The sequence below is a fragment of the Arvicola amphibius genome, chromosome 10 (genome assembly GCF_903992535.2).
Source record: "Arvicola amphibius chromosome 10, mArvAmp1.2, whole genome shotgun sequence".
NCBI lineage: Eukaryota > Metazoa > Chordata > Mammalia > Rodentia > Cricetidae > Arvicola > Arvicola amphibius.
Genome location: NC_052056.1, coordinates 1,749,922 through 1,775,904, shown reverse-complemented (window position 1 = coordinate 1,775,904; position 25,983 = coordinate 1,749,922). Strand labels below are relative to the sequence as shown.

The following is a 25,983-nucleotide window of genomic DNA, read 5'->3' as shown; positions in this document are numbered from 1 at the left end:
TGTGTGTGTATACTCACATGAATGCAATGCCCCCAGAGGCCAGAAGAGGGCCTGAGATCCCACTGGATCTGGAGTTGCACACATTTATGAGCTGCCCTATGAGGGAGAGAACTCTGGTCCTTTGCAAGAGTAGCAGGCCCTGTTAGTTGCTGAGCCACTTCTCTAGGCTTGCCTGTGGTTTGTTGTGCAGTTAAATTCTTGCTTACCTGTGGCTTCTTATACAATTAAGTTTTTGCTTGCCTATGGCTTTTCATGTACCTAGATTCTTGTTTGCCTGTGGCTTTTCATGTATCTGGATTCTCGCTTGCCTGTGGCTTCTTATGCCTGGACTCTTGCTTACCCTTGATTGAGAACTAAGGCAAAAGTGATCCTCTCTAAACATGCTACTCATATTCTGATCGTTTAACATTGACAGAGGAACAGCAAGCTACAGCTGCAGGATCAATTTTAAGCAAAACTCTATATGGGGAGAGCTCCCAAGAGAGATGTTCACCATTAGCCTCCCTGGCCAATGGTTCCAAAGCAAGCCCCGTGTTCCTTCAGAGGAAGCCTGTTTTACATTTCTAGGGGACTAGTCTTTCTTCATATCAGTGAGGCAGGAAGACTGACCTTGTAGAGTCCAACGCACAATTTCACAGATCAATGTGGTTGTCTGTATTTTGACTTCTGTGTGGTTTCTGTTTGGGCACAGAGGAATGAAATGCTGGTTAAGGCTCCCTCAGGATCACCCACGTACTTTCCAAGAGCCAGGACTTTCAAGGATTGTGGAAATGCTCCATCTGGGCTGATTTAGCACTTGAGATGTAGGTAGTATAACTTAGGAAGTGTATATTTAATCTTAATGAAAAAGGAATTTACATGACTGCCCAAAGCCAGCATGTCAGCTCTAAGACATGGTTATAAGAAAACCAACCAACCAAACAAACAAAACAACAGAAATACCTAGGTCATTCCTTTCCCTTTTTATTTCCTTCCATATTTTCCCTTCATTCCCTGCTTTTTCTGTCTCTCTTACCTTTGCCTTACTCTGTGCCTGCTGGATACAGTAAGAGGGCAAAGTAAGATACGGATCGTATCGGCTCCACAAGTTAGGAAATTTACACAACTGCAGGAGAAATGCATTTAGTGGTGGACTCTGCTGGGTCCCTGAGGAGAGCTGTGTGCCCACGGTCTTTTGCCCTCCCATAGGGTGCTCCTATTACCTTTGGTCTGTGGGATCACAGAGCTGGGAACATGGATGCCAGAACCCACCATTCTTAGCTAACCCACAGTTTGGCTAACCAAGGGCTTTCCCAGCGTGCTTATCAGAATGCGAACCTTTGGGAGTAGCCTTGCTGGCCCACCCTTGTGCAGCTCTCAGGAATGCGGGAGGTTCGAACAACTAATAGTTGGACCTGGTTACAAAGTTGTTAAATACTGGGATGAAAGATACTGTTGGGGTCTGAGTCACTGAACAAAGAGGAGGGCGGTTAGCCAAGAATGCTCTGCTGCATTATTAATGTATTACATTGCTGAATATTATGACGCTGAAGCATTATGCTATTATTCAATACACAGCATAGTGATATTTTATTTATGGTTTTCTTTTTTCTTTTTTGAGACAAGATTTCTCTGTAGCTTTTGGAGCCTGTCCTAGAACTAGCTCTTGTAGACCAGGGTGGCCTTGAACTCACAGAGATCTGCCTGCCTCTGCCTCCCGTGTACTGGGATTAAAAGTGTGCACCACCACTGCCCGGCATAATATTTTATTTGTGTTTTAAAAAATAATGCTTGCCTGATGATCGGAGGGTAAAGCTAAGCCACTAGAGGCCAGGCAGTGGTGTGAGTTCAGGGCCAACCTGGGCTACACAAGATCAATGCAGAAACAGATCCAGGTGATGCTGGCTCACAGAGATCCATCTGCCTGTATCTCCCAAATCCCAGGATTAAAGGTGTGTGACACCACTGCCTGGCCTCTAGTGGCTTAGTTTTACCCTCTGATCTGCAGACAAGCATTATTTATTAAAACATAAATAAAGTATCACTATAACACAAGATAATTTAGATCCCCACTCTAGTCACTGGGCCTACAAGGTACAGATGGTGCTAAGCTCTTTTTTTCCTCTTGCCGTTGTAGATAGTATTGGTGAGGAAGGCTCATCACTGCCGACCTGGGCGATTGTACTGCTGGCAGTGGGCTTTTCCTTGCTCCTGATCCTGATCATCGTTCTGATTGTAGTATTCTGCTGCTGTGGTATCTCCAGGAGAGAAAAAGAAGGTATTGTTTTCATGTAAATTTCTATGGGGTTTTGAATTTGTGGTAAAAATCAGTTGAAGTGAGTGAGCTTATCATTCAAAAGATGAGTTTCACCACATTGAGATGTCACAGCAACCTGGCAGATGGCTGTCATCACATAGGCAATGGGCAAGAGCTGACAGGGAAACATACACAAACAGGTATGGCTACCATGAAGAATGGTACAGAGGTTCTTCAGAGACTGAAAATGGAATTACCTGTGATCCAGCTCTCCCACTGCAGGATGAATATCCGTAGGAAATGAAACACATGTTTCAGACACACATATGCCTTCCCATGTTTATTGCAGAGCAGTTCATGATAGATAAGATATCAAAACAGGTTGAGTGTCCATCAACAGATGACTGTGTAAAGGCAGTGCTACATACATGCACCCACATATGAGTGCACATACACACATGTATATAAGTACACATACATGCATCATATACACATACACACACGAACACATCTGGATATGCACAATTAACACACACATGCTACATTTATATATGCATACATACATGAACACACACATACCTATACATGCACACAGATGTATTCACACAATCATATAGTACACATACACACATAAACACACATATGTATACATATACACGCATGCATACATGCATTCATACATACATGAACATGCACATACACACAAAGACATACGTATGTAACATGTGGGTTTGCTAGTTGGGGTTTCTGTCCTGCCTGGTTCCCACAGTCATTATGTCCCAAAGAAAAATCACACAGATATCTACATAATTTATAAACTGATTGGCCCATTAGCTCAGGCTTCTTATTAGCTCTTATAATTTATATTAGCCCATTATTCTTATATATATTAGCCACATGGCTCAGCACCTTTTTTGGCAGGGCAGATCACATCTTGCTTCTTCCATAGTCTGGGCAGAACTGGGGAGAAATGGGTTTCCTCCTTCCCAGCATTCTCCTGTTCTCATTGCCCTACCTTTACTTCCTGTCTGGTTGTCCCACATATAGTTCCTGCCTGGCCAATCAGTGTTTATTTAAAACATGATTGACAGAATACAGACAATTCTCCCGCACCATACATAGGTGCTCATGAGCACACGTACAAGCATGTATATAAACATATGCATATATACATACATACTTACATTTATTCACACAAGGGGATACCATTTAGCCTTTAAAAATGTAGAAATACTGTTATTTAGGACAACACGAAATTGAAGACATTAAGAGAAATGAGTCAGTTATAGAAAGACAAGTGCGGTTTGATGCTGCTTGTTTGTGGCATACTCAACAACAGAAGCGAAGTGGAATGGTGGTCTCCAGAGTTAGGGATGAGGGACTGGGACATGCTGGATAAAGGATGCAAGGCTTTGTTTAGAGCCAACGTGTTCTGTAGACCTGTATCAGTCATAATAAATCATGGCTTGAAAATAGATCTTAAATATTTTTCCTTTAAAGGTGATTCATGTATGGATATATGGGTGTATGGATTGGCTCCATCTAGTAATTTCCCAATGCCTACTCACATCAATTGATCACAGTGCCTGCCAATTTACGTATTATATTTTCACTCCTGTGCTGCCTTAATGAGGTGGGACACAGGTAATAGGGACGCTGAGCAAAGCAAAACTGCAACTAAGAGGCAAGGTCTTCAGTCTTTGATAGGAACCAGGGGAAGGGTACAGGGAAGAGAGAGCTGTTCCTCTAGGGCCCAGGAAACCCTATCCGGAGACTGGGCTTTTCCCACATCTGAGAAGGTGACTGATGAGATCTTGCTAGAGACCTGGATTATTTGACTTCTGTACTGATTTTCAAGGATAGACAGCTACAGTGATATGTCCTATAATATACAATTGCTTTCTAGAATAGCATTGGTTAGGACGTGCCTTTCCCCATTCTGTGGGGTTTAAAATGTCCCAGTGCAGGTGAGGGTGGCTGCAGAGGCAAAAAGAAAAACACGGCACATGCTAAGTCAATGGAAAAGTCACACACGTCTCGTGAATGAGTGTGCCGGGACACTCCCAGCGATGTGGAAGCTGCTGCTGGTCTGGGGATGGGGTCTAGCATGAGGGCCTTGTTACAGAGTTTGACAGTCTGGAACTTGAGTGCGGAAGGATGATTTGACATGTGACAGCCCAGACTTTCAAGTGCCGAATCTTTGTCTTTTCTCTGATTTGAACACTTTCTACATTTAAATTATTTTTTTTTTTTGTAAGAGCTGAGGTGCGATGTTTGGGTGCCTGTCACTTGATTTGCGTTGTTAAATTTGCGAACACTTTGTGTGTGCGCCAGGTGGATCTACTGACTCTTTTCCATTGATCTCTCAGCAAGACATGTCTGGTAAATCTCATGATCTAGCGTAAGGATGGGGTCTGGATGTAGCTCCTTCATGGATCAGGCTTTGATTTGGGGGTTCATTTTATTCCTTGGCAAGGGGAAGTTGGAGAGCAGTTAAAGTCTGTGAACTCACGATGAGAGTTTGATTTGACCAAGGATTTGCTCACGTGCTGCAGACCCGTTCCTCGCTCACTGTAATTCTAATACTCTGGAAGCTGAGGCTGCAGGATTGTCACAATTTGAGGCTAGCCTGGCCTACACAGTGAATTGCAGGCCCGTGTGTTTACATAGTCAGACCCTGTCTTAAAAAATATTTCTGAGATGTGTATCTTAAATTTTGTCCTGTAAATGGAGACTGCACTTTAGTTCCCCAAACCTGAATAATCACACAAGAACTATATTCATTACAAAATTGCTTGACCAGTGGTTCAGGCATATTTCTATCTAGTTCTTATATCTTAAATGAACCCATTTCTATTAATCTGTTTATCCCTATGAAGCTGTGGCCTACTGTTAAATTTCCAGTGTCTTTGTTTTTCAGCAACTACATGATGTCCCTGACCCTGCCTTCTTTCTCCCTGTATTCAGTTTAGTTTTCCCTGCTTAGCTCTATTCTTCCCTGCCACAGGCCAAAATAACTTCTTTATTAACCAATGGTAATAAAATATATTCACAGCATACAGAGGGGAATCCCATGTCTTTGTCCTTTATGTAATTTCAAAAAGCCCATGCCAGTGTCGGGGGGGGGGGGGGGGATTTCTTTCCCTCTCTTGCTGCTAAAAGTCTAGGGCTGTAAACAGAGACCTGCCACAACCCAGTTACAATGTTTTGCCCTCTGCCGCCAGATCAGATGTGGCTGCAGTGAAATTATAATGCATACTAACATGATTGTAAAACTCAGTGACCTTCTGGGTCTTCCTAATATGATCATAAAATGCATTAAACATTTTCCCCCAGGAGTGTTTTCTGGTGCTTTGCTGGCATCTGGGGAAGTCTCCATGTGCCTCTGGCTAATTGAGAGCTGACTGAGGGTGTCTGAGGGTCCTGCTGCCTCTGCTCAGAGGCCTTGGGATGGCAGTGTGGAGAGAATGGCCCCCAATCCTGCACCCATCCCCACCTGAGTGGGACATGTGGCTTGTCCCACCCATGGAGCGTATTGATGGAGGGAGACTGGAGTTCCTTGCAATGCATATAAAAGCATTTCAGAGTTTATTTGGAAACATGAATCAGATGATGGTTTTAGATCTGAAAATAGGTTGAGACTATTACCACCCCCTAAAATAATAATAGTAGGGGAAATGGATATTTTCCAGTCCTCAGCAGGCTTGGTAAGGTGAGTGAGGTTGTGAAGAACATGGGCCCTGCACACAGACTGAGGAGACTTGGCATGTGACTTAGAATCTGTATTCTGGAATCCCTCTTGTCCCAAAATCCATTGGTTGGTACCATTGGCTAGGGAAGGAATGGCAGGTTTGTTGTTGCTCTGTGTGTCCTGACACTGTTGGTACATATGACATTGATTAAAAATGGACCTTCGTGTTGAGAAACTAAGTTCTATCAACATAGTGGTGTCTTTCTTGTTAGAATTCGGCAACACCAGCGGCTCTATCCTAGACGGTTGCAATAGTCAAATGAGGAAATACTTTCTGGTGGGCTGGCACACAGTAGGCAGCCGACTCCTGTGGCAGGCTTGGCTACTTAGAGCCCTTCCTGCACAACACTGGGTATCAAATTCAATCAGTACTCATGGGTTCACAGGGGGCATCCATTCTCTTTCAGGTTCCCACAGAGTATTTACTTTTCTGACACTGAGTCTGTTTTCCTTGGGCTTTAGTTGTCTACTAATTCAGTGCAGGGTTTACTTTGAATACGGGCTGGGTCAAAGTGAAGTTTATCGTGTCAGAGGGTCAACAAAAATTAGAGTTGTGTTTAGAACCACTGTCTTCGTTTTGCTAATGGGATTTTCTTTCTCCCACACCCTCTTATTTTCAGAATCTAGCTATCAAATGAAATAAGGTAAGTTGGAAACCTCTTCAGTTTTTGCCAAAACAAAGCCAAGTAACCATGGCAACACTCATGCACGAACATATCCAATCACAGACTCATAAAGCAACCTTAGGCCATCTATAGAGGACTTGCTTAGGCTCTCTAAGAGATGGAGGTTGACTGAGCAGCTGACATTTGCAGCTCTCTCCACAAGAGGGCGCTGTTCCCTGTGACTGTTGGTGGCTGTTGTCCTGCCTGCTTTGAGCCAATGCACTGCACAGATTGCACCAGGACTTGAGGCATGTTGCAGGACAGAAAGCTGTGCCAGACAGACACCTATAAGGCATGTGGCAGTAGACAAATTAGACACTGTCTGCAGCTTGTCTCGACACTAAGAAGACAGGAGTGAAAAATTCCTCTGTTTCATACACCATCCAGAGTGTCCGCAGATACTTCACTATTTATTTATTCATTCATTTATTTATTCATTTATTTATTCATTTATTTATTTATTTATTTATTTATCTATTTATCTATTTATTTATTTACTTATTTATTTATTTTCAAAACAGGGTTTCTCTGTAACAGCTCTGGCTGTCCTGGAACTAGCTCTGTATACCAGGTTGGCCTCAAACTCACAGAGATTCACCTGCCTTTGCCTCCTGGGTGCTGGAATTAAAGGTTGCCACCACCCCTCTACTGCAAACACTTTGAGGGAGATAATTCCAGATTCAAAGGAATACATGCTAGCTGGTATTTTCACACAAATACATAGTAGACAGTGTATTCTTAGGAATACATGGTATCTGGTGTGTTCACAGAATGCGTGATAGCCAGTGTGCTCACAGGAATACATGGTATCTGGTATGTTCACAGGAATACATGGTAGCTGGTATGTTAACAGGAATACATGGTAGCTGGTATGTTAACAGGAATACATGGTATCTTGTATGTTCACAAGAATACATGGTAGCTGGTATGTTCACAAGAATACATGGTAGCTGGTATGTTCACAGGAATACACAGTATCTTGTATGTTCACAGGAATACACAGTAGCTGGTATGTTAACAGGGATACATGGTAGCTGGTATGTTCACAGGAATGCATGGTAGCCAGTGTGAATGTCTCTACTTTCAGAGTAACAGAGTCACCCAGAGTGTTTCAGACACAGCAGTTTTGTTGAAGGTTTTTGCAGCCACATCCAGCAGTCAGTGTTTATTAGATAATATAGTTTCTAGGCTCTGAATTTGAAAACCTCTTTGGTTATGTAGAGTACCATGAATGAATGTATAATGGTTACCAAGCGACAGGTTCTTTCCATTCATCTTCCGGCCCTGGTAATAAAACAGGTTCTGAGAGAGGCAGCCTACATTCTGAGACATCATGCAGCAATAGTCTCAAAACTGTTCTTTGGGGCCTGATGTGAGATGAGGGAGAGAAAACAGATCCTGGTGCATATTTTAGCATTTCTCTTGACCTTGGTTACCAGGGGGGTCATAGCCTGAATTCCTCCTTGGCTGAGCAGGGTGATGGTTGCCACAGCCTTTGGTTTCTGTTCTCAGGATCTTAGAGGATTTCAAGGCTCAGTAGGGAATCCATAGTTACTCAGCAAAATGCTGGAGAATAACAATAGGCACATACAACCACATGGGTAGCCATGACAACAGCTAAGACCCCCTCCCTCTGTTACACTCATACCCCGCTCTGAGCTCTGCACAGGCTTCAATCTTGCTGGTTTCTTACCATGGTTGTATAGACCTTTTCCATTTTGTGGCTGAGGGTACTGAGGCAGAGAGATGATATTTCTAACATTCTGCTTTATGGATTCAGGGTTGTAAAGAGGGTAGCTACACCCAGAGCCAGGTCCCTCATCTATGTGCAGGTCCTGGTATAGAACAGATTGCCTCGTCCTGGGGGCATGGTGGGACTTACTGCCTGTCCACATCTCCCGGCTTTTCCTTCCCATTTGTCCACACTGCTGTCTCCAGCCACTTACATTTTTTATGTTAAATAACCATACATATTTTTCTTAAAGATTCAGTACATATTTAGTGTAGAAAAGAAATTAAACATGAATAGATCTGAGAAACAATATTAATGCTACCTGTAGATCCATTGTCTAGAGGTAATTACTGTTACATATGCTAATGTATGCATGTTTGTGTGTGAGATCATGTATACAAGCAGAGATATGTATGCAGGCATTTTGTACAATCTGGGGCCCTCACAACTGTTATCTAATAGCATGTTCTTTTTATCTGACACCATTCTGAAGGGTTTTTTTCCTGCTAACAAATAGTACTTTGGTCTGAAAGTTTTTTTTTCAGATGGTTGTAATTTCGTTGCTTCATGAAAGGCATGTATGTAGTTTTAGTATCTGCCTTTTCTGCTTGGGAAACACAAGCAACTGTCTATGTCAGCAAACACTATAGACATTTTTATAAATAAAGCAATTTTATTAGCAGGACTGGAGAGACGGCTCCGAGGTTAAGAGCATTTTCTGCTCTTGCGGGACCTGAATTCAGTGCTCATGCCAGGCAGCTCATGCCAGCTTTAATTCCAGCTCCGGGGTGTTGGACACCCCGCCTTAACTCCTATGGGAAGCTCCAGTCACATGTTCATACCACACAAGACATTTACATATATGTTTAATTTAAAACATCTTCAAACATTTTTCATCAGTATAGATTTGTTTTACAAGGTGATGGTTTGTGACGTTTTTGTTCTCAAATGTAAGTGGAGGAAGGTGTACACAGCATGAAGTTCTTAGATACCTGTGCTGTGGCCTTGGCCAAAATTCACTAGCGAGTCGGTAGCCCCACTCAGGGAGCTCCTCTCAGACCTCCCTGAGATCATTGTCTCCTTTCCTCCAATGGTAACATACTTCTGACATCTTTTCCCACATTGTAAGCTTAGATCTATGTGAATGAATCGTCACACATTCTCATACAAACATGTCTGCTCTCCAGGGCTTCCTACAGTGAGGCCCATGCACACTGTGCCATGTCTGCTCTCCAGGGCTTCCTACAGTGAGGCCCATGCACACTGTGCCATGTCTGCTCTCCAGGGCTTCCTACAGTGAGGCCCACGCACACTGTGCCATGTGGGTGGAGATATTTTCTGATGACAAAATGCTGTGCTCTAGCTGTATGTGGGATTTATTCTCCCCGGCTTCATGTGGGACTTCAACAGTTTCCAGGTTGTTCCAGTAGGAAGGGAATATCATTCTCCGAGTGTTCTCTTGTGTCCCTGTGGAGAACTTGAGTGCCCACCTTGTTCAGAGTTCTGTGTCATCCCCATTGCAGTGAGGGCCTGGACACACTGTTGTCCAAGAGCAGTCCTGTGTCCACTGTCCCCTGTAGTATGTGGCAGCTCTTGTCTATCATGTTTTTGTGGGCAGCACAGACGTCTATCGCTCGCTTATATTGGCCCCTTGGGTCCTCTGTAGCTTGTGTATAACCCATCTTCAGGGCATATATCACAGTTTTTCCCTAGCAGATGCTCTTGGGAGTTGAGTATAAATGGTTTTCATTCTCTGGCTATCCATCATCCAACTTTGCTCCCTGGGGACCTGCACCCATCTCTGCTCTGTTTTGGGGATCAAACCCACTGTTTTGTACAAAGGGATACACAGTAATACTTTGGTTTTGTTCAACCATGAAGTCTTTTCCACAACCCCCAAGCTCTGCTGTGGACATGAAGGCAGCCCCAGAAACTGTGATGACAAGCGGATGTGCCCAGATTTCAGCAACAGAGGGTGGGATAGTTGGGCTCAGGGGTCATAGGTTACTGACCCCTGTATTTACTTAGGGGCATTTTGGGAGTAGAGTCCACAGACCTTCCATGATGAGCCCCATCCCTCCCTCTCACTGGTATGCATAGGCTGTCTACCGTTGCTGAGCAGAAGCTGTAACCAAAATGCTCTAATTTCAGAAAAACGGCAAGCGTGAAGACAATCAAAGCAGAGCCTGAGACAAGGTTAAAAAGTGGAAAGGAAAACTATGGGTACAGTTCGGAAGAAGCAAGGAGAGCACGTGAGTATCAGGCAGGCATGGAAAGACCTCCAGAGGGAGATGTGTGGGTTGCCTGGACACCAGCTTCTCCAGTAGAAAAAATCTAAGCACAGAACCAGCAGTATTTGGATAACATTTTAGGAGAATTTTTAGAGTTAGGAGTAGATTTAGCAATCAAGCTTTCTCTCTTTCTGCTGAAAGCATACATAATGTTAATAACTTTCAAGGATTTCATTCCCCTTTAAAGCTATGAGATGACCCCTTTAGTGTACTGCAGGCAGTTTCTTCCAAATGTAACCCGATTCCAGTTCAACCGACACACAGAACTCTGCTCCTGATCAGTCAGGCAGGACGGTTTGTTAGAAGGCTAAACTACTTGAGAAGTCGTCCGCAGAGTCTCATCTTCTGTAGTCACACAGGTAGGGACTCTCTGTAGGCAAGGCCGCAGCAGTAGGATTTGAAAGGTTGATGCCAAAGGTAAGGCAGCACACACCATTCCTTAGCACTAGAAAGGGTTGTCAGCCATATGGGTTGGCCAAAAAAAAAAAAAAAAAAAAAAAAAAAAAATTCCAGGGACAGACCCCCAGCCAGTTGACCTTGCTAAGACTGGGGTTCTAGCCTTCAGTATCCCCATCCTTTGACTTCACCCAGGCTGCCTCCCTGTGCATCCCAAATTCTATGCATCACATTAAAAAGTTCCACAAAGCATGGGCTGCCGGAATTGGAGAACCCCAGCCTCTTTCTGCGTTTCTTGCTTTTGTGTATTATTCATTAGTATTTTGAGCATTTTTCAAGTAGCTTGACCGAAACTCACGGCCTTAGACCCACCTCTCTGCCCTACCCTCAGTGTGCCCTATGTCTATTTTCCATGGTCAGCTACTGAAGCCGTGGGTCATCTTGTGTCTAGATGAGACCATGGTGTGAAGAAGGGAATTGATTTTTACATAAAGCATGAAGTTCTAAGTTTATGTGAAGGAAAGAGAAAAACAGCTGTGCGCTCAGAGTGCTGTTAGCTTCCCACCACCCATGGAGTACTGAGCTCAACAGCGAAGAATGGCAAGAAAGGCCCATTTTAGCTCATCGTTCCAGAGACCTGGACCTGGGCGGACAGAGCATCATCAGGGAGTGGAGTATTCACTTCATGGTGCTAAGAAGTAAAGAGGGAGACAGGAAGAGGCAAGGGTCCTAATGTTCTCCCTAAGGACATCTTCCTTATGACCCAACTTTTTCCCACTGGGCTCCACTCCTTAAAGGAACCCATCATTTCCAATAGAACCCGTCTTTAGTACATGGACCTCGAGGTCTGTATTAAAGATCTGATCTGCAGAGATTATTTTAAGCCAGAACTACATAGGAGCAAATATGTTTATGTAGAAATACTAATTAATTATTGGAATATGCACCCAGTTTCTTAAAAAAATCATATATTGCACTGAAAATATTCTTCTATTGCAGAGATTGCTTCTCTTCCTCCGAAACCTGGTGAAGTCAGCCTTCCAAAACAAAACATTTACAGCTCTACTTATCAGGTAATGTAGAACATTTTGGAATTTTTAAAAATAATTTCAAAATGCATACCTTGTGAAGGCCATACATTGAATATTCATGATGGAAGAAGGGCTTTCTTCCCCACCTCTGTTTTTAAGCAGACAGCCATTCTGGAATGGGGGCAGAGAGAGGAAGTATCCCTTGCTTTCCTATAGCACTGGCTGAAAGTCCAGTTGATAATTTGGAAATAGTCACCTGAACAAACAAAGTCATAAACAACATGCAACTTGTTTGTTCTCTTTGATGGAAGGTCTCTAGCACCTTTGCTGTTCTGGCTTCCTGGATCTGTAGAATTCACATCTATACTAGTACTTTTTGGGCTGTTTGTCTCATGGAAGGATTGCTGGGTGCTGGGTTTGAAAAGCAGGAGAATAATGTGGTTTGCCCTGCATGTGAGTTCTATGGCCATGAGGTTGACATTGAGGAAGATCCTGTTGGGACTGGAGTTTGGGTGGAGGTGGGAAGAGTCCTTGGTCAGAATATGGCCAGAACTGTTTGGAGGTTAGAGCTGCCATTGACAGAGATTGCTGAGGGATGAGAGGGTTTGGGTACAAAGAGCATTTCTGAGGTCTCCATTGGATGTCATCAGAGACTCAGTGTGCAATTGAATGTGTAAGTCTGTAGCGTCTGATGGACAAGACAGTTAAAACTGTCACCTGTGAACACAGCATGTTCATTTTCTAACACGCAGTCAACACTGGTTATCATACATGTAGGAGTTGGGGTTAATGTCACAGAAAACAGTTTGTATCTGAAATCGTAGCCAAAGCATTGACAGCAACCCTCTCTGACCTGTACAAGTGAAACTCCTAGAGAGACCCCTTCAGGGGATTCTGCTCTGGGGCCCCTAATTAAGGGGGGACAACCTTCTCATCTCTTTTGGAGAAGCAGTCTCTAGATTTCTAATCACTCACTGGGTAATTTGATCTGTGCCAATGATTGCTCTTGGCTGTGGTGATGGGCACCTAGCACATGCACCTTTGTGGTCCCTGATCGTTCTTTTTGAACACATGGATTGACTTAAATTTCCAGGGAGCTCTGCTCTGTGGTTTCCTCCCTCTCTCTGGGATTCAGCTGCCTGCATGCATTCTGCCAGTGACACGGAGCTTTTAGGCTTTCAGTGGGCTGGAGACTGCCTGATGCTAGGTTAGGCAACTTGGGTACTCAAGTGGTGTTAGGGGAACGCAGGGAGCCAGCTGAGGAGATACATGGGGGAACTGGGCACGCATGAAGGCTACTAGCTCTTAGTACACATTGTTACACATTGTAGTACCTTCTCAATTCAAGTGGCAGGGGAACAGAGAGGTCAGTGTTTCTCGGTAAAGCAGATCCTTGGCTTGTGTGCCTTGGGATGGATCTGGAGCTTTTGAAGCAGGGGAAAGGAGACAGGCTTTCTTTAGAAGCACTGGTCTGGTGACCAAGAAGTAGCGATTAAAGGGAGCAATGGCAGACTATGTGTGTATGTATTGTATATTCAGTTTTGATAGCTCTACTGGGTGGAATCACAGGTTGATAAAGACACAGGTGGCCAAGGAGTTCACTCCCACACAGCTCTCAGCATTGTGACTAAGTCACACTTCTTGTTACAGTGACAAGATACCTGGCAAAGGCAACATAAAGAAGGAATGGTTTCTTTTGGCTCACAGTTTGGAGACACAGTCCCATTATGGGTCCCACAAAATAGAGAAAGATGGGCACTTCTGGTTCAGTATGGGACCCCAGACCACAGGGTGGTGCTCTTACGCCCAGGATGGGTCTCCCTCCCCTTAGACCTCCTTGGAAACACCCTCATAGATAAGCTCAGAAGTGTGTCTTTTAGGTGATTTCAGGTTTAGCTGTGTTGACAGTGAAGGAAAAGCTATCCCACATGGATACCCCAAGAACACATTTCAGAAGCCCCCATCTCCCCAACACCTTTCTGGCTGCCTTTTTTCTGTCAAGAGTTTCCTGTAGACAAGCCCACGTGTTTTGCCTAGGAAGAGATCCAAATAGGGTTCACTAGATAATTTCATCTGGAATGTATCTGCTGTGAGTGAGGAATGGGAATGAAGGTGCTTGAACACAAGAAGGAAGATGACATCTCAGAACTCCAAGAGGATGCTTCTCAAAGCTGTTCTGAAAATATCCAGGAGAGGAATTTGATGGTTTTAAGCTACTGACATGCATAGCCAGTTAAGTGATCAGTTGGCGGGAAAAAAGAAGATAGCAAGCCCTGGTGCTGAACCTGACGCTAACGGTTTATGTTGTGTTTCCTGGGGGGGGGGGGAGCGTTGCAAAGCTTCAAGGCGACCTTAGCATCAGCAGAGAGTGTTGAGGTCCGTGCAACACCATTCAGACCCTAGAGAGAACTGTCTTTCCCTAGCTAGAAACTTAGTGGAGTTATTGACATGGCTGGTTCTTTCCATTCCCAGTGGGGGATTTTAGGGAAAGCATGCCTTGAACAGGGCGGGTCACGTTCAGCCAAAGGATGAGTATGCGGATGTGGGTCCCAACACTGTCCTCTAGGTAGCCCCATTTGGAGTGTGAATGTGCCATGGGCTGTGCTTTCTGGGAGTCGCACTGAGTAGCCGATGAGCTGGAGGGATTCTGGAGGGAAGGGCTGTAGTCAGGTGCACAGCCATCTGCTGCGTTTGGCTTGAAGAGGACCTAGGATTTTGTGAGGTCACCTGGACACGTGAAGGTTTCCAGTGTGGACACAACCGTTTCTTACGGTGATGGTTGAGGTGATCCTTAAGACCAGAGGTTCATCTGTAGAGCTTTCTGAAGGCCAGATCCCACATCGCAGTCTAGTCTGGGAGTCTTAAGGGTGTGATGGGCACTGTTCTCAGAACTCTCACTCCTGTAAGGATGTTACTGTCTGTGTACCCCTCGTCCTCCAGTTCTCTTCACCCCGCTCTGATCCTGCTCCTGGAAAGGCTAAGACAGGTGTCTGAGAGCGCATCCTTTGTCTTTTATCCTCCGTTTTTGCTGTGTCCGTGTGGCTCCAATTTGTCAATGCCCACCTCACATTAACATGGAGGCATCTCTGTACACACATGCCCCTTAGGGTCAGTGCTGGCTCCCAGCTCTTCCCCAGCTCCAGCTGGCCAGTTAGAGTTCAGGGCTGTTGACTACATCTGTGCTGCTCTGCAGACACCCCCCACTCCCACCCTGCAGTCTAAACCTAGATCTCTAGCTGTGACCCAGCCTGCCGCCAGTACCGTTCCTAGTCTGGACTTCTGGGGTGCTCAATGGGCCAGATAAATGGTCTATCCATAGAAACACAGGGTGCCACAGCAACAGAGGCTCCTGCTTGGCACTAATAGGCCTTGGAACGGGCAAAGCTTAATTCTGTAAATAGCGCAGCATCTGCCAACCAGGAGCTCAGGGCTATGTAAAGCTCAGGAAGCAGTAGTGTCTGGGGCTATTCAGAGGTTTCCTGTCTTTGCCCCATGTCTAGTACCTCTGCGATCTACACCATGAGTCTGCATCTCCAGGCTGGTGAAAGCTGCTGCCTATGCAATCTTCATCCCAGGCCGTGTGGCATGACTCTAGTTACGACCTAGCTCTAGTAGTTACCCTGCAGGAAAGCTCAGTTTGGGAAGGCTAGGAGACCCCCATCTCCTAGAATTCTTTCTGTTCCATGTCTTTCCAGGGTGCTGGTGTCCATGCTGCCATAGTGATGTCTTGTGAGGGCAGGGGTGATGCTCTTGGGTCAGACCCTTCTTCATCTTCTGATAGTTTCAGTATGGACTTGTAAAACTTCAGAAAGGTGAGGGATTGTCACAGGGACCGGTGGTTCTAGGTGTGCCCACAGAATACCAGGCATTGTGACTAGAAGCTGTGGGAGGATAGGGGCTGCTGTGGGTCAGTCACTACGGAAGATGGTGAGCTCTATCCATGGGGTAAGATGCAGGCTTCCAGAACCACTTAACCCTCCAATGCCTGGAGCTCTTTTTTGCTCAATCCCGTTTCAGCCTTTCCCCTCATGCGGTCTTCCCTGAGCACTAGAGTATTAAAGCTTCGCTTATTTCAAGGGTATGAGTGATTTGCCCACATGTATAGATATGCTCTTGTATGTTCAGTGCCATGCGAGACCAGAGAAGGAGTCGGGCACTCTGGAAGTGAAGCTATGGATGAATGGTTCTGAGCCGCTGTGTGGTTGCTAGGAAGAGGACTTGGGTCTGCTATGAGAGCAGCCACACGCCTCAGGGGGCTCTTGACTTAGGAATGTATAGGCCTGATTCATGCCACACCCTGATAGACACTTGGGGGTACGGTTCCAGATGCTGGATTCCTGGGTTCTAAAGAATGCATGCTCAGTATGTGTGGAGCCGATAGAAAACTATGTCTGGGACCCTGGTATCTCAGTGCAGCACACCCCAGAAGCACTTGGTGCACTTGTGCAAGTTCCTGGGGGCTCTTCCAGGCCATCTACACAAAATCAGGCCTAAGAACCAGTCTTTTCAAACATTCTCAAGTGGTATGCATGGGGACAAAGTTTTTGTAGACACAGGCCTGTTTCTAAGGCAGTGCCCTCTCTGAGTTCCAGGAGGCTTCCTAAACTGTGCCTGGTGCCACTGTGGTGAGCTTCTTACATCATAGGAAGAGCTTGAGATGTTATCTGGGGTGCCGTGATCAGCACCAAGTGTAAGGTTACGAGGCTCACACACCCCGCCATCTGTGGCAGCATTTTTTTTTCAGTCTCCAGTGTTTAGATGCATCCTAAGGCAGACCACATTCAATGTAGGTGGAGGACTAAGATTTTAGGCTGCAGACCTCAGCTCAGGCATTAAATGTCTAGGGAAGTTAGCAGGAAAAAAGACAGATTGTCAAAATGGGCACATGCCAGTGTGACCGCTCTTCATTGCTGGCTTCCGTCTCAATAGGGTGTGCGATTAGGGTACGGAAAAGGCCCATGATTACTAGAAAAGAGCATGCTGGGTAATAGGGAGAGCTCAGGTGTAACGTGGTCGGCCACATCTGAGGACAGAACTCACAAGGATTTATTTATTTATTTATTTATTTATTTATTTATTGCTATGAATCACAATCAACTTATGGGACAGGTGAATTCCTTCCATTTTGGTCTAAAACCATGGACTTTAAGAATGTTTGTACCTAGATGAATATTTAACACAAATGGCCATTTTTCCTTTTTCTCTTCTGGGACCTTCAACTTGCTGTCAGTCAATTTTTCTGGTTGTTTTTAGCAATTCCATCTCTTTACTATCAGTTTTCGAGGGCATATGAATGTTTCATAACCCGGCTTGTGCCTTGCCCGCTAATCCATTCCTCCTGTTGAGATAAACAGAAATAAACCGGTGATAAATTTAGAAAGCGGCAGTACATTTGTGCAACCCAGCAGCGCAAACAGAAGCAAACAACTGCAAAAAACCCCAGCTACTCCCAGAAGAAGGTGTTCTCCAGAGAGACCCTGGCGTAGACAGCCCCATCCGCCAGCAGGCTTCCTTTCCTTATTGGAAGCCTGTAACCGAAAGCCGCAAGACTTTTCCCACAGACCCACAATGTTCCACTGCAGCTGAATAATTCATCCTGCCCCCCTGCATTATTTAAGATATTCGATATGCTTACCGTGCCCTGCAGTCTGAACTGTGGCTCCCCGACCTGGCAGGGAAAATGGGTGCATGCAACTTCTTTGCTTTTGAGACGGGTCTCCCCGTGTGGCTCAGGCTAATTTGAATTCATGTCTAAGTCTCCCTGGGGCTAGGCTTACCAGCACACGATAAGCTTGTGTCACTCGGGCTTGTAGAGGAGCCCAGGTTAATCTGGAAAGTTTTCTGAATGAGAAACCAGCACCACACGATACCACAGGAGACATGGAGTGGCAAATTTCCAGTCAGGGCTTCTGTTTTGCTTTTGCTCTTTTAGAAGAAATGTGTGTTATTTGAAGATGTCCACAAATATCTTATCTTTTAAAAGGAGAAAAAAAAAACCCTACCAGGTAAAGCAAGAACTTTCCACAGGAGAATTAGCACACAAAACAAAACAGGGAATCTTTGCATCGTAATATCATTTGTTAAAAGTGGGTCTTGGTTTCTGGGAATGAGCTTGGCTCTTGGACTTGGAAAGCACCCAGTGCATGTGTTCCTGAAGGAAAAGGAGGCGAGGGTGTGTCTCTATACAGTTGTTCATCTCTGCTCCTCGTGCTGCTCAGGGGAGCACTGAGCTGCAGGACCAGCCAGCGAGCACACTCACCTTTCTGTCTTTGTTACCCAGGAACCAAAAACATGCCAGCCCAGCCCAGCGAATCATCCACGGGTTGCTTTGACGTCGCCCAGTCCTCGGAAGGTCAGAAATGCGACGCTGGTGTAGTAAAGACTCCCCATGGCTGTGGCTCTGTGTACACCCACCAAGATTGATACCATCTTCCTCTCATCCTGAGACTGGCCTGCAGCTTGGCCAAAGAGGCCCACCTTGGAGTCACGGAAGCTGATGCTTTATGGTGACGGGGGAGTCCGTTTTCCTCATACCAAGAAGAATTTGATTTTGAAATGTTCATGGTTTTGGATGAATTCCTTAAAGTGGGACTGAGCAAAACCTGACGGTCTGCCATGGAGATTGTTCCTCGTGGATTGACGCTCCTGCTTGGTAACCCAACAAAAGGCAGACAGGACTGGATTCTGCCTTTCGAAATGTTTTTGTTTGTCCTATATCATGGTAATATGCTATTTTATGTGTTTTTATAGCTCGGGGCAATTGCTGTATATTGTCACTGAACGAGAGCATAACAATTAGAATCAACTGGATCTTTCTAGGTGGACTGGCCTTCAGAGCTCAGCGGGTTAAATTAAAGGAGGAGCAATGCCAGGTGCAATGTGCAGACGACAGTCAGTCCCGGCTGCTCTCTTATCCTTGCCCCATGTCTGTGGGTGAGTTAGGGGTGGACTCTGCCTGACAGGGCACAACGCTTGCATTATTCAAGCATCATGGAAGAACTGGAAAGAGATATCTATTTAATAAACAAAGAGAAAACAAAACACCTTATACTATCTTTTTCTATTGTTGTATTTTTAATTTATTCTTTGAGAATTTCATAGAAGAAAACAACGTATTTTGATCCATTCTGTGATCTCAACACCTCCTCCATCTTCTCCCAGACCCCAACACCTACCACCCCCCAGCTTCATGTCCTCTTCATTTTCAATCAGTGCTACCACAGATGGATGGGAGTGGGGCTCTCCCCTGGAGCATGAGCAACCTACCAGGGGCCACAGCACATAAGAAAAAAAAGATTGTCCCCTTCCCCTGTAAATGGAGATTGCTAGTTTGTTCCCAGCTGCCCAGACTTGAATCACACAGGAACTATTTTAATTAAACACTGCTTGGCCAATAGCTTAAGAGTATTTCTAGGTAGTTCTTACACCTTAGATTAAGCCATTTCGATTAATCTGTGTACGACCACAAGGCTGTGGTTTACTGGAAAGTTTCTGGTTGTATCGTTCTCCTTCAGCAGCTACATGGCTTTCTCTCTGACTCTGCCTACTCTCTCTATATATCTCTGTTCAGATTTCCCACCTGGCTTTACTCTGCTCAACCTTGGCTGAAACAGCTTCTTTATTAATCAATGGCAATAAAACATATTCACAGCATACAGAGGGGAATTCCACATCACTCCCCCAGCAGCTATCCGCTGCTCCTCAGTTTATGGGTGGGGACTTGTGAGCCCCTCCCCCTCTGCCCTAGTTACGATTGCTACTGCTGGGATGGAACACCATGACCAAAGCAAGTTGGGGAGGAAAGGGTTTATTTTGCTTACACTTCCATATCACAGTTCTTCATCAAAGGAGTCAAGATAGGAACTCAAACAGGTCAGGAACCTGGAGGCAGAAGCTGATGCAGAGTCATGGAATGGTGTTGCTTATCGGCTTGCTTTTGCTCATCCTGCTTTCTAACGGAACCCAGGACCACCAGCCCAGGGATGGCACCACCTGCAGTGGGCTGGGCCCTCCCACATCAATCATCAATTAAGAAAATTGCCCTACAGGCTTGTCTACAGTCTGACCTTATGGAGGCGCTTTTGAAGGCGTAAGTCGCAAAAACAATCCCACACCAGTTTGGAATTATGATTAACAAAAGGGTTATTTATTTAAAGGGAAAAACTTACAGATCACCATCCTAGATAACAGCCCTCTGTGTGCGGTGGGGAGGAAGGAGTCTAGTAGCCAGAAGCGGAGACAGAAGCAAGAGAGAGAGAGAGCTCATGGCTACCACTGCTTTTTAAAGCAAAAGAGACCACGCCCCAGTGGGCTGGTATCTTAAAGGCTATTGGCTGAAGGAGGGGAAGGAGCTCCCGCAGCACACTTTCTTAACTGAGATTTCTTTCTCTCGAAAATGACTATGGTTTGTGTTAAGCTGACAAGAAACTGTCCAGCACACTCCATGCTGGGATGACTTGGTCTTGCACAGGCAGCCATGGCTGCTATGACTTCTTGAGTGCAGTGGTCCTGTGGTGTCCAGAAGGCATTGCTTTTTACAGTCCTCCCTGACCTCTGGCTCCTACAGGCTCTGCCCCCTTTTCTGTAATGGTTCCTGAGCCTTGGTAGGAGAGAGGCTGATACAAATGTCCATTTAGGGCTGAGCCCTCCACAGTCTCTTATTCCCTGCACTTTGACCCATTGTCCACTGTGTCCACTGCATGAGGAAGTATCTCTCATGGGCTGAGCATTGGTGCTGCCTTTATTCTTTATTGTTATTATTATTATATGTGTATTCTGCCTGCATTAATGTATGTGCACCAATGTTCACAGTGCCCAATATGCCAGAAGAGGACATTGGATCCTCTGGAACTGGAGTTAAAGATGGCTGTTAGCTACCATGTGGATGCTAGGAATTGAACATGGGTCCTCTGGAACAACAGTCAGTGCTTTTGAACTACTAGGCCATCTGCATTCCTGGTGCTGTCTTTCTTCATGCTAAAATTTGGGTGGTAATCCAACAATTTGTAGTACTTAAAAATGAAGTTGTTTCTAAGAAGGAGTCAGGAGACTTTCACCCATGAGCGGCTCAACGTCTCCTGGATCTTCTCATCCTGTGTAAAAACAACTTGGCTGTTGGAATCCAGGATGAAATTTCTTCTGCCTTTCCAAATCCCTTCTTACACCTAGGTTTGCTCAGTGAAATTTCCACTTCCTGAACCTGGTGCACTCACATTTAACCTAGAAGCATGGCCGTTATTATCTCGAGCTGCAGACTGGTTAGTCCAGATTTCTCTGTGATTAACAGTTAATTAATCTCATGTTTAACTATGCTACTGCTAGGGTAGAGTTTGACTTTTTACATATGTCAAGGCTATTCCTGTGAAGACCGAACAAATGCTTATTCACCCCAGATAGCAAGCCTATGACAGCCCAAGGTACGGATACCATTAAAGTCCAACTTGTTGAACCATGAGTTTTACTGGGGATACTGACAGGAGCAGAAACCACTCAAAGACAGCTACACCACAAAAGCCCACTCAGTGTGGGTGACAGGCCATCTGGAAACCTGGGACACACTGTACAACCTGCAGGCAGCTCAACAGGTTGTAAAGTGTCCCTTCCATGTCTCTCAGTTGGTCTTGTCTGAGAGGGCCTGGTGGAAGTCTTTATTGCTTATATACTCCTGGGAAGGAGGGACCTAGTGAGTCTGGTTGATTTCAGGGACTCCTTGGAACTGTTTTGTGTTATTTACTGCCTGTCTTAGAAGCTTCCCTGCAGGATGGAATGCTTCACCCTTAATTGCTACCCAACCTTAGGTTCCAGCGAATTCTGTGGAATTGTTAAACGAAAGATCAAGATGCATTCCTTGTCACTCAGAACTCCTACAGACTCACATAGCACTACTTAAACTTCAGTTATTTAAACTAAATAGAATTCGAGATCTTTCCCCTCAAGTGTACAACACATCCCAGATGCCCAGTAGTCACTCATGCCCAAGGGCTACTGTATGTAGACAGTCAGATGACAGGTTTTCACCGATGAAGAGAACTCTGTTGGACAGTACCAATCTACAGAGAGCTACTTGGGGATGACCTTGACGTGTCATGGGCTCTTTCACACAAACACAATCTGTGTTTTCCTCCGTGTGAAAGCCTGCAGTCGACTGGTTTCTATTTATGGATTCCACAAACCCCAAGGCAGCTCTCAGCTCAACATGGTGTTTTGCTGATGTGGTAAAAGTGTCTTTCACTTTGCAGTGCAGACAGCTGAGGCAGGCTCAGGAGGCTGGGGTGTGAGGAGGCGGTCAGCAAATGACACGGACAAGGTTGCTTATCCAGAATATAGATGAGGGTCTCCGGTGAGGAATGCCTGATGAGGTTGCAAATATAGATAAACACGTACCCCTCAAAATCTTGAGCCATCAACTCCTGTTGACAGAAATGCCCCCCGTTTGACTTCCTGACTGATTTTGAACTTGACTGAGCATGCCTGATCTTTTCAGGGCCTTCTCTCATGGACTTAGATAAGCAGGACAGAACTGGTGGTGATAATACCCTGAGGATAACTGGAAACATTTCCTCTTCTCTGTGTGGCTCTGACCTCAGCAAATCATTAGAGAGGTGATGGTTGCCTTGCATGTTCCTAGCAATCAGAGGGCATCAAAAGTGAAGGGGGCCATGACCAATAAGAGTCACATCAATATCTTGCCCTTGGCACTGAAGTGTTTAGGGCACCTTGGAGAGTAACTGTCTGTCCTGTTTGGAGATGGAAATTCTGAAGAGCTCAGGGAGAAAAGAAAGGGGAAGATGGTGAGGGGAAGATGGCGAGCAAAGGCTCAGGAAGATGGAGCAAGCCAAGGCCCTTGCTTGGGAAGGGGCACCAGTGGCCTTGGAGCACACACAGAGACTGAGAAGGCCTGAGAGGACTAGCGGTGGTAGAGTTGGCTAGACCCGTATAGAGCAGATCCCATGTTTTTGTGGCCTTAAGTGGAGGAACACAGCCAAGCCTAGGAACCAGCACTGGACTAGCCTTGGCCAGAAGCCAGATGCCCTGTGAACTCATTGATAAGTTAGTCTCTGGGGGGGGGGACTGAGCTGGGTAAGGTAGTGTATGAAGGGTGTGGATGGACAGGAGGGATGTTCAAGAAGCAGAATCAAGGAACAGTGAATGCATTTGTGAAGTCAGAAGGAAATACAGTCTTCCCAGCAGCTCCATGGCTCACTCCCCATTCCCCACCAAGGCTAGGACACTTACCCAAAGTGTACATGACCAGGATGTTCCAGGCATGCACCTTCCTTGGCTGAGTAGTTCAGGCCCTTTGGTACCCATGTCCACATCAACAGGACAAGGAGACAGAGTGAGGAGCCTCTGAGGTTCCTCCTCACTGGCATAGGATGCAGGAATTTTGTCATTGGTCCGTGAGTCATCCTCTTGGATGGTCTGCTGCTGTCCTGAGTCATGGAGATCCTGCAGGCATGGTTCCGCAGGACGGACCCCTTTACGTCAGCAGTTCATAGGTGGAGTAGTTATCAGGGTGGGTCAATTTCATTTCCTGGATCTGGGTCTGGGTTTCCTCTGTGCCCCACCCCCAGCCACGAGGGGTAAGGGGTAGGGCCAGCTGGCCCATGGGCACGTCACTACTGGCACTGCAGGTCAGAGAGGGGTAAGAAGCCAGCTCTCCCAGGCGCAGTGGCCAGAGAGGGGCAGGGTGCTACTCAGCGTGGCCCTCAGACTTCAACAGGGCTTCAGGCGACCACCCAGTATATGGACATCTGCATGACCTTTGGTGGTAGCCATGAGCATCAACACAGACCCTGGCTGCAATAGGACACAACCATGGCCCTCAGCAGCAGCCATGGCCCAGATGATGAAGATTTTCATTCCCTTCCAAAAGCACAAGTTAGACAGGAGCAGCATAGCCGCTAAACGCTCCTATCACAGGAGTAGCAAGGATGGAAAGTTTGTTTCCTTCCTGCTTCCTCCCAGCTTCATGGTATGTTTGCATGCATGCAGTTCTGTACGCTGCATGCATGTGTGCATATGTGAGTGCCTATACATGAGTACATATTTGATAGATGTGTTAATTGCATGGATATGTATTGTATGTATTTGTGTCTACATACATGGCATGTATGTTTGTACTTTTGTGAATATAAGACTGTACACATATATGATATGTGTGTACTTTTGTGTGTTAGTGTATGTGTTATATAATTTTGTGTACATGTGGGCTCCGGTTTAACACCCCAGCTTCAAATTCTTTCTGTCCAACAGTGATAAGAGGCCCCTCTCTACATACAGGGATGGCAGCTGGCCAGGGACTTTTTCTTTGCTTCCATTGTAGTTCTTGGTCAGTGACATTTTTCCTGTTCCTCTGACATACTTCTTCCATAGTTACTCCCGAAGTACACCCTCCACCCAGTGGCCTTTAATTCCTCTGATGATTAAAAAATACTTTTACTTTTTGTGTATGAGTGTTTTGCCTGAATGTATGTATATGCCACCACATGGAAACCTGGTACCCTTGGAAGTCTGAGGAGGGTGTTGGATTCCCTGCCACTGAGGTATAGAAGGTTGTGAGCCCACTGTGTGGGTGCAGGAAACTGAGTTAACGCAAAAGCTAGGAGGTAGGTGAACATGTGTTTTCTTTGTAGCTTTTGCATTAACTCGCAGAAGGTGCCTGCCCCCAATGCAACCAGCATCAGAACAGGCAAGGACAGGCAGATGAGGAGTCTATCTACCCGCAGGGAATTGGTTAGGAAAACAGACATTGAACACATTACAAATGCAATAAGCCTATTTATAGGTATAAATACCTCACTGTGTATACAAGTGTAGAATGTCACAGTGTAAGAGACGCTGGATTGCCTATGAATGCAATTACATTAAAAAAAACTTTGGGGTTGGGAATTGAGTTTGGCTTGTTAGGAGCTCAGCAAGAGCTGTTGGGCCCTTTCGGTAAACTGCAGCTAACAGCCCTGCCATGGAAGTCATGCTGAGCTTCTCTGGGGTCTCCTTGAGATATCTGCTGACTCGCCTCTATTCCCTGCCCTTTCACTAGATAGACAGCTTTTTTCATAAATCATATACAAACTTCGCTGTGTCTTTCCTATAAATCACTTCTCTGTCATCTGTGGACATGGGGGATTTGTCTCTCTTCTGTTCATTGAAATACTTATGAAGCTATCTGCCACAGCTCAACAACTAGCATCCATCCGATGACTCAGAATCAAGAATTTGTATCTGTAAACCTATCAGGGATTCTGAGTACTCGCCCTTGCTCCTGTCATGCGTCAGGAAACACAGAAGTGATTAAAGAAAAACAAATGAAACCCTAACCCAAACCAGAAATACTTTCAAAAGTTACAGAAATTCACAACCAAATCCTATAAATATTTTCCAAGCGTTGAATATGTGTCTTACGATCCAAGACACGTGACGTTAAGTGTCTGCTGGTGAGATGATCCACACTATTTTAGAAAGCAGCAGAAATTGTCAATAAAAGTTTCTGTAGTACAAGTCCACAAATATATTAAAATTAAAATTAATAGCAGAGGAGCGAGGAATAGCATGCTCTACAAAATGCTCCTTAAACCACCCTGCCTGTGACATTGTGTACAGCATCCTGAATGCACTGTGCTCAGAAAAGCCAACCATAGGTATCCACAATCAGGTGATTGGCTCTTTGACATAGACTCTGGCTTGCATAACTCTTGACTCTTGGGGTACAGTCTCTCTGGCCACCTCAGAAGCATCACCCTGATAAAACTGACATGTTTCAGTACCATGTTCGTGAACTTCCATGGAAGCTTCAAGGCTGCCAAAAGCCCTCTTGTCAGAGCTTCCTTTGGGACATAAAGAATATTCCTTCTGTGTATAATTTTCAACTTGTTGGTTTTG

The 25,983-nt window shown here is 45.3% G+C and overlaps 1 protein-coding gene across 1 annotated transcript in view; it reads left to right on the top strand.

Annotated features, from left to right (window-relative positions):
• Positions 1 to 19,150, top strand: part of Igsf5 (immunoglobulin superfamily member 5) — a 39,484-nt gene extending 20,334 nt beyond the window's left edge. The window contains exons 5-15 of the mRNA XM_042055903.1: positions 2,117 to 2,257; positions 6,608 to 6,627; positions 7,478 to 7,661; positions 9,572 to 9,680; positions 10,536 to 10,636; positions 12,071 to 12,144; positions 12,414 to 12,664; positions 13,753 to 13,871; positions 15,210 to 15,397; positions 15,798 to 15,888; positions 18,339 to 19,150. Coding sequence (XP_041911837.1) covers positions 2,117 to 2,257; positions 6,608 to 6,627; positions 7,478 to 7,661; positions 9,572 to 9,680; positions 10,536 to 10,636; positions 12,071 to 12,144; positions 12,414 to 12,664; positions 13,753 to 13,871; positions 15,210 to 15,397; positions 15,798 to 15,888; positions 18,339 to 18,478 — 1,418 coding nt within the window. The 3' untranslated portion in view covers positions 18,479 to 19,150. The remainder of the gene's footprint in view (positions 1 to 2,116; positions 2,258 to 6,607; positions 6,628 to 7,477; positions 7,662 to 9,571; positions 9,681 to 10,535; positions 10,637 to 12,070; positions 12,145 to 12,413; positions 12,665 to 13,752; positions 13,872 to 15,209; positions 15,398 to 15,797; positions 15,889 to 18,338) is intronic.
• Positions 19,151 to 25,983: the final 6,833 nt, after the last annotated feature.